The 12726-nt window shown below is 44.4% G+C and overlaps 1 protein-coding gene and 1 long non-coding RNA gene across 5 annotated transcripts in view; one reads left to right on the forward strand and one right to left on the reverse strand.

Moving 5' to 3' along the window:
* Positions 1 to 2329, reverse strand: part of ATAD2 (ATPase family AAA domain containing 2) — a 68594-nt gene extending 66265 nt beyond the window's left edge. For all 3 annotated transcript variants that reach the window (XR_014056301.1, XR_014056302.1, XM_081498921.1), the window contains exon 1: positions 2072 to 2329. Coding sequence is in view for 1 of the 3 variants with exons in the window: in XM_081498921.1 (XP_081355047.1) it covers positions 2072 to 2239 (168 nt within the window). In the remaining 2 variants the exon portion in view is untranslated. The remainder of the gene's footprint in view (positions 1 to 2071) is intronic.
* LOC145509683 (uncharacterized) lies at positions 1722 to 8321 on the forward strand. Of its 2 annotated transcripts, XR_014056303.1 has the most exons (3): positions 2730 to 2801; positions 3775 to 3847; positions 8071 to 8321. It is a non-coding gene; the product is annotated as an uncharacterized LOC145509683 (long non-coding RNA). The 2 variants fall into 2 exon arrangements; XR_014056304.1 differs by lacking the exons at positions 2730 to 2801; positions 3775 to 3847 and adding an exon at positions 1722 to 2588.
* Positions 8322 to 12726: the final 4405 nt, after the last annotated feature.

Below are 12726 nucleotides of genomic sequence, written 5' to 3' on the forward strand. Positions count from 1 at the left end.
TAAGCCACCCAATGCAACCAAAAATATATATATATATTTTAATAATCCAGGCAAGAGATAACAACAGCTTGAATCAGCAAGGGAACACTGGAGCAGCTGAGAAGTAGTCAGATTCTGAATATATTCTGATAGTGAAGCCAAAAGAATTTGCTAATATAAACTGAGAGAAGAGTAAAGGATGACTCTAAGGTTTTCAGCCTGAGAAACTTCAAAGAAAAAAAAAGTGCCCATTAAGGTTGACTGACGTCTTAACAGCTGACAATAACTGAGTCCTGTATATCAGCCAAGTGTCCAGGTAATTGCCTTACATGCATGATCACATTTAATTCTCATTATCCATGTGGTGGGTTTCACTCCCTTTCAAAAAGTACAGAAACCTGCTGATATTGGTAAGCTGATGTTCAGAACATTTTTTTTAAATTAATTTCTTAATTGCTGAAGTATAGTTAATTTACAGTGTTGTGTTAATTACTGCTGCACAGCAAAGTGACTCAGTTATACATAAACATATAAATTCTTTTTTATATTCTTTTCCATTATGGCTTATCACAGGAAGAACTAACAGTTGTTTTAAGCGCCTATATTACTTAACCACTATTCAATACATCATTACCGTCACAGGAACTGGCACTGTCCTGAAGATAATAAACACTCAATATTTACTGAAATTAATTAGTTCTTCTGAACAAAGGTTAATAAGTCAAGTGACCGAGTTCGTTGAAGAAGTGTCCAGCCTCCCTAGATCTCTAACAACTTCAGCCTGTGACTGGGAAACAGATCCTAAAAGTCAGGAAATTGTTTTTTCAATTCAGAATCACAATGTCAGAGACTAAATGGGCTCTTTCATTCCCCTCGGTTAAGAAGTAATTCTGATGAGGCCTCTACAAGAGATACTGACAATTTCATATCGCGATCTCTCTCTTAGCTATGTTTTTCACTCTCTCCCACCATACACACCTCCCCTCAGCCTCAGTCTGACTTACTAGTTCTAACCCTCTCTCCCGTCCTGTTTTTCCCACCCACATGATTACCCTTCGCTTCAACAGAACTAGACTACGTCCTGCTGCTTTAACTTTGCTATGTACTGTTGCTTCCTCAATTACTGTAACATTTTGTAAACGCGGTCTCCTCCATCTGTGTCTCTTTCAGCAGCTGGGGGTGGCAGAGGGAAGGTGGAGGGACTCTCTCCCTCGGACTTAATTAAATCTACCAATCAACATCCCATCTGTACATCAGACCTAGAAGAACTTTCAAGAAGACTTTACTGCTTCACCTCCATGGAAACCTACAGACCTTGTTTATAGCTGTTAACATGAAATAAGGGAAAGGGAACGGTTGTGGAAGCGGAAAATCCAAGTTTCAACTTTCGATCTACCACTTACTCGTTACCTTCTCGAATCCGTTTTTTTCATCGGTAAGATACTTAACTATCCATTCTCATGGAGCTGTTATGAGGCTTAAGTGAAGAAGACGTACATGAAACGTCGCTCTCCATCCCTCCACGTTATGCAACCTGGTGTTATTAACGGCGTTCCGATTACCGAACTTCTCCGGATCGTAAACGCAGGTCGGGGAACCTGAGTCACAATCTTTCTATCCCCTCGTGGCTCCTAAGACACTCGTTACGCACACAAGTAAGCGGTCGGTAAATGCCCGTGGCTCGCGATCGCTGCGAACCTAGGGCGGCAGCGTGGGCCATCGGTCCCGGAGGTGTGCGAGGTGGGGGGCAGGGCAAGCCGCTAACCAAGGTGGGACCCGAACTGCACTTCGGCTGCGGAGACCTCGGGTTTCCTCTTGAGTCAAACCAGGTTAACACACCCTTCCAACAGTCAGCCCATCTCTCCACCCGACCCACACACCCCTTCGGGCTCCGATCCTGAGAAGCCTTCCATTTTACGCGTCCTCGACAAATACTTCTCCCAACCTACCCCCCCCCTCATCTGCCCCATTCCCAGCCAACTGTCACTCGGATTCCACCGCCCACCCCCATCTCCCAAGGCCCTGCCGGACAGCGAGCAGCGGGCAGTCCCCCAGGCCCGGCCCCAGGGGCCCGCCCCAGGCCAGTACTCACGCCCGCGGCGGCCGCGGTGACGGCGGACTGATCAGCGGCGCCGGCCGAGCGGAGCCGCCTCCGGCCGATCTGCTCCAAACTGAGAAATTCACTGGACAGGTCCAGAGAGTCCGTAGCCGAGGCGGCGGGGTGGCTCTGCAGCTCTAGGCTGCTGCGAAGGACCACCATCTTCTCTCCCTTCTCGCCCTGCCGTCCGCGGCGGGAGACGCACCAGAGTTCGGGAAACAGCCGCTCAGGCGCTTCCGCGCTCCGAATTCTGGCGCCACTCGCGCCGCGCCGCCGGCCGCAGAGCGCGCTCCCGGAATCCCTCCGCCGCCAGTCCCGCCCACGCCGCCACCCTACCACGGCGGGATCGAAACTTTCTTCTCCGTAGCGCGGAGGGCTTTGGGCTGAATTTAAGCAGAACCCACACCGACGATATCAGGGACCCGAGGCGACAGTGACAGGAGACTGCTCACTCCTTTTTCTTAGATAATTCCGGCTCGCTGAGCTTGGCGGAGGGACACTGCGTATAGCGGTACGACGTCCTGTTTGGAATTTTGGCGCGTGGACGCCGGCGGGGGGGCGGGGGTGGAAAGGGAGGCTCCCGGCCTTTCTGATTGGCTGGCGGGGTCTGGTGGCCCCTCCTCGCCTCTCCCGACACCCGCCCTCCGCTTCCCGCCACGCGGGATTCAAATAGAAAAAGCCGAGTCCTTGACTGGGGCGGGAGAAAGCACTTGACTTTTGACAGGTTTTGACTTTGCTTCTTAAGGACTCTTTTACTGATAACCCAAACGAGTTTAAGAGACAGTGTTAGAAGCGAGCGGATGGAGTATTATAGTTAAAAGCAGGCTCTGTAACCCAGCGCCACCCGTTCCCGCGATCTTGAGCAAAAGATTCGCCCCAACGGCTCTTAAATCTCCTAATCTATAAATTAACTATAATTTTTAACACCTAAGGTTCTAAGATATTATTATGCCTTACGTATAAATGTTTGCTACTATTCCGGAAGGAAATACCTTATCTAAAATTAAAGCAGTTACATGACTACTTTGATAATAGCATGCTGAATGGTCAGAATGTGAGCGGCGTCCTAGCGAAATAGAAAGAAAAGCTATTTATTGATTTGGATGTCTGCGTTTTCTTAACTCGACATGTATTAGATATTTATTGAGCACCTATTACGTGCCAGGCAGTATTCTAAGCACTCAGAATGAAGCTATGAACAAAAAGCAAAAATGCCCTCGTGGAACTTAAATTCTGGTGAAAGGAGGAAGACTAAATACATGATATGTTTGTTACAAGGTAGTAAGTGTTACAGAGAAATGTGAAGTAGGGAAGGTGAAGGGAAGCGTGAGCTTTTAAATAGTGATTAGAGAGAGTTTCTTGAAGTTTAAGCAGAGATCTAAAGGAGGCTTTGTATATTTGGGAGAAGAGATGCAAGCAGAAGGGAGGGGGGACAGCGGCCAGTGAGATCAAAGAGGAAAATGCTGTTAGAAGCAGATCCTGCAAGGCCTCATAGGTTTTTTGCTTTTTATTATAAGTGAGATGAAAAGACATCACAGAGTTTGAACAGAGGAGTGACCTATTCGGACTTTTGGAAAGAATCTCTTTGGCTGCTCCCTTGAGAATACAATATTGGGGACAAACTTACGTTTAAAAAAATTGTTAATATGAAACTCAGTTTTAACTGAGTGTCCTGTATTTTTTGCTAAATCTGGCAGTTATAGTTAGGAGGGCACCAGGATTATCCAGGCAACAGATGAAGTGACACAGACCAGCATGAGAGCCGTGGAGGTAATGAGACATGGTCAAATACTAGGCATGTTTGGAAGAAAGAGCCAACTGAATTTGCTCATTAGGTGGATTTAGGCATGAGGGAAAGAGAGGAGTCGAAGATGACCCCAATATTTGGTTGCTTGTTTGCTTGAGCTAATGGCAAGATGAAGCTGTACTTAACTTAGAGAAAGCTATGGCTAAAGCAAGTTTGGAGGGAATATCTGAAATTCCTTTCCATTCACACTTAAGATACAGAAGTTATTAAATATTCAGCACTTAAATTTTGACCTTTTAAGAGTTTATAGAAATGTATGCACCGTGATATTTACCACAGCATTATTTATAATGTCAAAAAGCTGAGAACAACCTGAATGTCCCTCAGAGGATCGTTAAGAAGACTGCTATACAGTCAGTAAGAATTATGATGCAGGACTTCCCTGGTAGTCCAATAGCTAAGACTGTGCCCTCAATGCAGGGGGCCCAGGTTCGATCCTTTGTTAGGGAACTAGATCCCACATGCCACAACTAAAAAGATCCTGATCGCCATAACTAAGACTTGGTACAGCCAAATAAATAAACATTTTTAAAAATTATGATGCAGCTGTGTTAATTACATGGAAAGTTGTGCACAATGCATTGTAACTTGTTAAGAAAGTACAAAGACTTAGGTATCAGACAATTCCATCTTTGTTGAAAAAAAGGATATGTGTATATTTGTATATTTGCATTGGAAAAAGCTCGAAAGAAACTGCAACAAAATATGGTTAGTTGCTGGATGGCAATATTATTGTGGTTGTGTAGTTTCTTTGTACTTTTCTCAATTTTTCTTATTTTTTTTTGCACTAAATATGTATTTCTTTTACAACAGAAAAAAAAAAGCTTTCAGATGATTGTTTACCCAATATAAATGAAAGCAAAAAAGAACAATATTTAAATCAGCCTAGTCTCCCATTGTGATATGTTCCCTTTTCTTTATGCATTACTATACTTCGATTGTTGTTAAGAGTCGCTAAGTCACGTCTGACTCTTTTGCAACCCCATGGACTGTAGCCTGCCAAGCTCCTTTGTCCAAGGGATTTCCCAGGCAAGAATACTGGAGTGGGTTGCCATTTCCTTCTTCAGGGGATCTTCCTGGACCAGGAATCTAACCTGTGTCTCCTGCATTGGCAGATAGGTTCTTTACCACTGAGTCACCAGGGAAGCCCTTATACCTTGATAAGACTTTATAAAAAGATCTTCCACCCCAACAACATATGCATTTATGATTTTGTTCGATACTTCCAAATTGACCTCCACAGAAGTTATAGTTGTCATTTTAGGTTTTAGTTTTGTTTTAAATAAGCAATGAAATAAAAATTTCAGAACACCGAGAGACAGAGGCAGCCAAATGGTTTTTCTCTGTTCAACAACATTAAGAATTATCACACTTGCTTCAGCCTTTAGTTGATGTAGTGAGTGATCTGTGTACCCCAACAGGATACATCCAAGTCCTAAACTCTAGCATCTAAAAACATGACCTAATTTGAAATAGGGCTTTTGCAGATGTAATTAGGATCTTGAAATGATATCATCCTGGATATATGGTGGACCCTAAATCCAAGTCTGGTGTCCTAACAGAAAGGAAAGGAAGCTTTGACACACAGACTCAGAGAAGATGATGTGAAGATGGAGGTAGCAATTAGAGTCATGCCTCTGTAAGCCCAAGAGCACCAAGGACTGCCAGCAACCACCAGAAACTCAGAGAGAAGGACGAAGCATTCTCTCTAAGAGCCTGCAGACAGAACCAGTGGTGCTGACACCTTGATTTCAGGCTTCTGGCCTCCTGAACTGTGAGAGAATAAATGTCTCCCTGTGTGTGTGTGTGTGTTTAAGCCACATGATTTGTGGTAATTTGTTACAGCAGCCTTAGGAAACAGAATTGATCTGGAATTGGTCTTTGTTGTTGCTGAGTGGCTGTCTAGTCCAACTCTTGCGACCCCGTGGACTGTAGCCTGCCAGGCTCCTGTGTCCATGGAATTTTCCCAGGCAAGAATACTGGAGTGGGTTGCCATTTCCTACTCCAGGGGACCTTCCCCATCCAAGGATCGAACCAAATCTCCTGTGTTGCAGGTGGATTGCCTGGAACTGGTATTTAGCAAGTCATATTTCTTTTGCCGAAGTCTTAGCTATGGTTGATAGGAATGTCTTTAGGAAAAGAGGAGGGGGAGCAGAAACTCAAGTTCTTTCCTCCCCTCCCCACTGAATTCCTAAAGAGGGTCAGTGTTCTTAGCCCACATGAGACAGAAAAGAGGGCTGAAGTCAGAGCTAATCATAATTCCATTACCTCATTTGAGATGAGGTCATAGGTGGGACCCTTTCTGTTCTTTAGTAAGAATTAGAAAGTAAACATCAGTTTGAAGGATTTCTCTCAATGTTATAAATCTGATCTTATTTAAATTTGATAGCTAATTTCAGTGATTTCCCACAAAAGAGGAGAAAATCATTAGTCACGTGGAGGGTTGCAGTTAACGTTGTCCATTTTTCAGCTACTCCAAATTTAAACATCTCTGCTACATGAGAGATTTTCTCTTTGGGTGGGTTTGGGCAAGGCAGGGTCCACCTCCTCCTATGGGAATCACACGGGGATGGATACTTCATTTCCCTGTTGACCTGGCCTCCAGGGCTCGGCATGTTACCTCATCTCAATTACTAAGCCGCACCTACCTGAGACATTCATCACATCTTGAAGAAGTGACCCAGATGCAGGGACAGAGCTTATTCATGGTGGCAGCAGCACAGGCTGCAGAGGCAGGGGCATTTAATGGTGGTGTCCTCACCAGCCGATTCTTGGATCCTTGGAGCATTTTATCCGTGTGACCTGGCTGTGTTTCCCCAAGTCCCACCCCACTCTCCTCCCTATTCTTCTAGTAAATTTGATTTCCTGTTTAAGTCAGCCAGAGATGGTTTCTGGGGACTTTCCTAGTAGTCCAGTGGTTAAATCCTCGGGCTTCCAATGCCAGGGGTACAGGTTCAATCCCTGGTCGGGGGATTAAAATTTCACATGCCTTATGGCATGGCCAAAATTTTTTTTAAAAAAAGAACTCTGGTATAGAGGCTTCAGGTTAGAAAAGGGACTTTTACCAGTAGTTTCCTAAAAGGGGCACAGCATGAGACAGACACCCCTATCAGATGTGGATGAGGGAGGGCCAGGAGAGCGGATGTGGAAGTGAGCCATAAAGACACATAATTCTAGGATGTGGTTTTCAGACATTCTCTCTTTATCAGCCTCCTCTTAATATACTTGTTTCTCAGTTTGCCCATGTAAGGTGTGGTACATAGCCCTGAGGCATAAAAATGGGTCCTGGTACTATTGTCTCCTTCCCACCCATTCTAAGTAAGATTGGTAATAATAGTATTACCAACCCAGCCCAACTCCCCACCCTCAGTGATGAGGTGCTACACCCCCACCCAGAGCTCACATAGCACATGGCTGCCTTAGCATTTCTTGCTTTGTGTTAAAATTATCCTTTAACATGGGAAAGTCGTAATCAGATAAATGCAAAATAAATGACAATAGGCATGCCATTTTTTGCCTATATTTTTATGTTTTTTTAATAAACATACTCAATGTGATATTGAGGTAGAGGCTTGTTTCTTACAAGTACAGTAGCCACGTATATTAAGGGACCTGGAAAATATTTAAAGCTGTTAGTCCAGGAATTCTACTTCTAGGACTCCTTCCAAACATAAATAATCAGAGGTGAGGACAAAGGTTTATGTGCAAAGATGTTGATTGCAGCTTTATTTATAATAGTAAGATCTGAAAACAAACCAAATGTACAATAGGGGGAAAGTTGAAGCTGCACAAGTGGCTCAGTGGTAAATAATCCGCCTGCCGATTCAGGAACGCGGGTTCAGGGTTCAATTCCTGGGTCAGGAAGATCCCCTGGAGAAGGAAATGGTAATCCACTCCAGCATTCTTGCCCAGAGAATCCCATGGACAGAGGAGCCTGGTGGGTCACAGTCCATTGGGGGTCACAGAGTCAGACTGAGCGACTCAACAACAAGAGGAAGAGCTAAGTAAACAATAGTCTGTCCATATAGCTTTTTATATTGATGTTGATAACTTTTTTAGAAAAGTATTAAAAATTTATTAAAAAGTATCCCATGTGAAACATTCATGCAGTACAGAAATGTGAAAAATAAAGGTACAAGTCACTCTGTGTGATGGCCATGAGGAAAAAGTTTTCTCTTTCCACTAGGGTTGCCAAGCTTGGAAAATATGAATGGGGGCTGCCAGTGGCCATCCTCCTACAGCAAGAAGTGAAGTCACCTCAGGATGAAGCCAAGTACTGAGCAGACAGGGATGGGGAGCAAGGCCTGGGGGAAGTGAGTGCCACTTCTGGTCCCTTGAGACCCTGGTTTCTGCAGCTCACCTTTCAACTGTGAGAGCCACTTCGGTGTCCTTCCTGTTCAACAGACTAATAAACAGCCTTCCTGCCTTGACTTTTAACTGATGAGTCATGACTAATACAATGGGGACAGCTGCTTTGCTGGAATCAAATTATATTGCTTGCACTATAATCCTCTTCTAATGATCAATTAATTCTTCCAACAACATGAAATGAGGTCCATTTGGCATGAAGTGGGCTTGGGAAATCAGTAGAGGCCTCTAAATAATAACCGTTTTTTTTTTTTTCATGGTCACAAATCATTCTGGGAATAGACATCAAGTTCATCAGGGTGCAGTGTCTGGAATACATATATATATTTTTTCCTTTTATGAAACTGAAGACAGCAACTATTCATATTTGGTCTTATGTCATCTTTTTCCAACATACTTTCTCAAAGATCCATAAGAAAGGCTTTGGGGTCATAAACTAAAGCACTTTAAGTATGCTGGGATGTAACATCTCTGAGTCTAAAGATTTTTTAACCCTTTTAAGGCAACTTGGTGATTTCTACCACTGCACCTATCTTAGCTTTTTTATTTTTAATTTTTTTTCAGACTTTTTATTTTGTATTGTGGTAGAGCCGATTAACAGTTATCTTGGCTTTAATTTCTCTTACAGCTATTTTCTTTATTCTTTACAGCTTCAGGATCTTTTTTTTTTTTTTTTTTTGATAGAGAAAATGTTAGCAAAATAGACACTGGGTATTTCTGTTTTCTTTCAGTTGTCTGATCACATCATATCATTTGGTCTCAAGCAATGGGATTCTCTTCTTCTTCTAGCTCTTAATCCTGAGCATTACAATACTTCTTACCCTAATAAAAAATAAAAGCCCCTTTTGTTCTTAAACCTGACTGTATTCCTGAATCTCCCCTTTCACGTCTGTGGCCCTCTTTTGTATTTTCCTTTGTTGTGAGTTCCTCCTCCAAACCCCCGCCCTTTAACATCCTGATTTCTGGGTATTGACTTGTCTGAGTGCATCTCTCTTTTCTTCCACATCCACATCACTAGGGTTTGCAGGTCAGAATTTGGGTCTACGTACTTCCTAACTCCTCTGAAACCATACTCTTTTTAATAGACTTTACTATGAAATTGTGTGTTTTAAAAATATGATCTATTTTTTTCCAATTTAAAGATTAATTCCTGCTTTTAAGAAAAGGTTTAGTAGCTTAAAGAAAGCACATTATAGCAGAGACTTCTGACTCTCTCACTACCCATCCTTCCTTCTGCTTGAGATACTGTTATTACCTGGGCTGCCCAGAACCAACCCTACATTTCCTAGTCTCTCTTGCATGTGGATGTGACCTTGTGATTATCTCTTAGACAGTGGAATGTGAGCAGAAGTGATATGTACCATTTTGTGGATTTTTGTTCTTAAACCTTCTGTTACTCCTTTTTCCTGATTTTGCTGGCCAGAATGCAATTGCAGCAGATTTGGTCGTGAGCATTCTTCAACTAGGCTCAGCTGTAAAGAATCTGCCTGCAATGCAGGAGACGAAGGTGATGTGGGTTCGATCCCTGGGTTAGGAAGATCCCCTGGAGGAGGGCATGGCAACCCACTCCAGTATTCTTGCCTAGAGAACCCCGTGAACAGAGGAACCAGGGGGGCTACAATCCATAGGGTCGCCAAGAGTCAGGCACGACTTATGTGATTTTTTTCAACTATGTGCAACCAGGGCAACATTTTAGATATGGCCTTCCTTCCAGATCGCAGGCGCCTGGGTACAGACACTGTGGAGACAGTCTATCAGCTCTGGAATGTAAACATCCAGGGTGTTATATAAGAAATGCATTTGTATCTCCCCAACCACATTTTTGGGTTTGTGACAGTAACCTCACTTGTATCTTAGCAAAACAGTCGTTAATTCAATAGGGATTTATCCCAGTCACAGTGCTTATACTTTGTTCACAAAGAAGCATAATGATGATAATCATAGTTGCAAAACTTGGTAGTTGTTTACTACATAGGGTACTTCTCTGTTGTGCCAGGCACTATGCTCTTTGCACAGATCAGTTTATTTAATGCTCATGACAGTTTGTTAGGGTAGACACTCTACTTGTATCACTCTCATTTTACAAAAAAAATTGACACACAGGAAGATTGGTGAATTGTCCAAGGTCATACAGGACAGTTATCCGAGAAAGGATTTGAGTCAGTCTTGTCTGACTCTGGAGCTATTATTTTGTACTGTCTCAAGAGAAGACCATGTCATGGTGCTGCTCATGGCAGAGGCTGAGACAGGTCAAGTAACTTAACATGATAATAGTATTAAAGACATATGACTAAAATGTTGTGGCAAAACAGAAAAAAAAAAGCTGTGCAGAATTGGAAGGCAGCAATGAACTTTGCCCGGGAAAAGCTGAAACTGAGGAAAGTGAAAGAGCACACGTTAGATAGACAGAAGATACATGTATCTTCTGAAAAGGTTTATATGAGTAGTAAGACACTCAGTGATAGAAATTAGGATATATTGGAGATAATGGAGTGAAACTACACCACAAATCTGTTCATTGGAAGGGCTGATGTTGAAGCTGAAACTCCAATACTTTGGCCACCTGATGCGAAGACCTGACTCATTGGAGAAGACCCTGATGCTGGGAAAGATTGAGGGCAGGAGAAGAAGGGGACGACAGAGGATGAGATGGTTGGATGGCATCACCAACTCAATGGACATGGGTTTGGGTGGGCTCCGGGAATTGGTGATGGACAGGGAGGCCAGGCATGCTGCAGTTCATGGAGTCACAAAGAGTCAGACACGACTGAGCGACTGAACTGATACCACAAATCATGACTGCTACCATTTATCATTTTGTGTTGGGCTTCCCTGGTGGTTCAGATGGTAAAGAATCAGCCTGCAATGTGGGAGACGTGGGTTCGATCCCTGGGTTAGGAAGATCCCCTGGAGGAGGGCATGGCAACTCGCTCCAGTATTCTTGCCTGGAGAATCCCCATGGACCAGAGGAGCCTGGTGGGCTGCAATCCATGGGATTGCAAAGAGTGGGACACGACTGAGTGACTAAGCACATCATTATGTGTCAGTCCATATTTATTCTACCTTATATACATAAATTCAATCAATCCTCATAATGACCCTCTGAGGTAGGTGTTATTATCATTAACTTCATTTTAGATGAAGACACTGAGCCACAGAGAGGTGAAGTAACTTTGCCCAAGGTCACACAACTAGTAAGTAATGGAACCTACAAGTTTGGCTTCAGAGTCCTGCAGCAGTCTAGGTCCAATCAGAAGAAACCACATGGTAGGTTAAAAAGGGGATGTGAATTAACTAAGATAAAAGTGAAATGTGAGATAAAAGGAAACTATGGTATCTTGGGCTGAGGGAGCGTCCTCAAGGACAAATTTGAGAGGGGTCTGGATCTCGTTGGAGAAAGCATGGGTTGGCTACCAGGTAGCAGAGACATTTGCTCATTTAGCAGGTTGGAGGCAATCCAGGGTAGCCGGGCAAACAACAGAGAAGAGGGTGGAGGAGCAGTGATCACCAACCAGCCTTGCGGGGAGCCATGGGAATCTGGGAATCGGCAGGGACAGAAGACCTTTAAGACGCTGGGGGGGTTGGAGAGATGGAGGCAGAAGGACTGCTCAGTGTGCCACTCTGCCTCCCTCCCTGAAAGGCTTGCTAGGTGGTTGCCTGCAGCCCTCGCAGGGCTCTAGTTTCTGTGTCAAGAGGGCTGCATATGTCCCTTGCAAATATAAACATTCAGAAGGATACAAATCTAAAGTGAAAGTCCTCCATGCCATTCATTCACCAGAGATAAACACTTTTAACAATCCGGAGTCTTTCCTTCCAGACTGCTGGCAAATAAATATATGATTAACACTAAAAGGGCACAATGACGACTTTCAAAACTGTTCCTACTTACTCTGTGAAAGAATCAATATACCTTTTTGAGACAGTATATTTGGAATGAACCTCCCTCCACCATTCCACCATCCTCTTCGCTCCCCGCGCCCCCTCGCCCCTCTCAAAAATAAACCTTTTTCACACACAAGATCCTCTTATTTCACTTGCGCACGTGGAGACTTCCCAATCTCATCGGTCGCAGCTGGCAAGGGGTTAGAGAGTGTCAGACTCCTCCGAGACTCACGAAGCACCGTTTACCAACTCCAGGCCCTCCCCTGACTCCCCTCTCAGGCGGCCAGCCGGTGACGTCTTTTTTTTCCCACGCTGATCGAAACCGCGCTGTTCCCAAGCCTCCAGCACTCTCGGAACACCGCCGCTCTAGGACCACGTGCTGCGTGGCCCCGCCCCTGGCCCCCGACCCCACCCACCTGGCGGGGTTTCGCAAACCAGGAACCACACGATCCTCCACGCCCCTGGCTCCGCCCACTATGAACTCACGCCGCTCACCCAACCAGGATCCGCCCCTGTCGCTCAGACTCCAGCCTCAGCGGGCACTGCCACGGAGCGCCTCGAGCTCCGCCCATCTCTTTCCGCGCCGGGACTT

Source organism: Giraffa tippelskirchi, chromosome 6 (genome assembly GCF_054371585.1).
Source record: "Giraffa tippelskirchi isolate mGirTip1 chromosome 6, T2T-mGirTip1v1.2.pri, whole genome shotgun sequence".
Classification (NCBI taxonomy): Eukaryota; Metazoa; Chordata; class Mammalia; order Artiodactyla; family Giraffidae; genus Giraffa; species Giraffa tippelskirchi.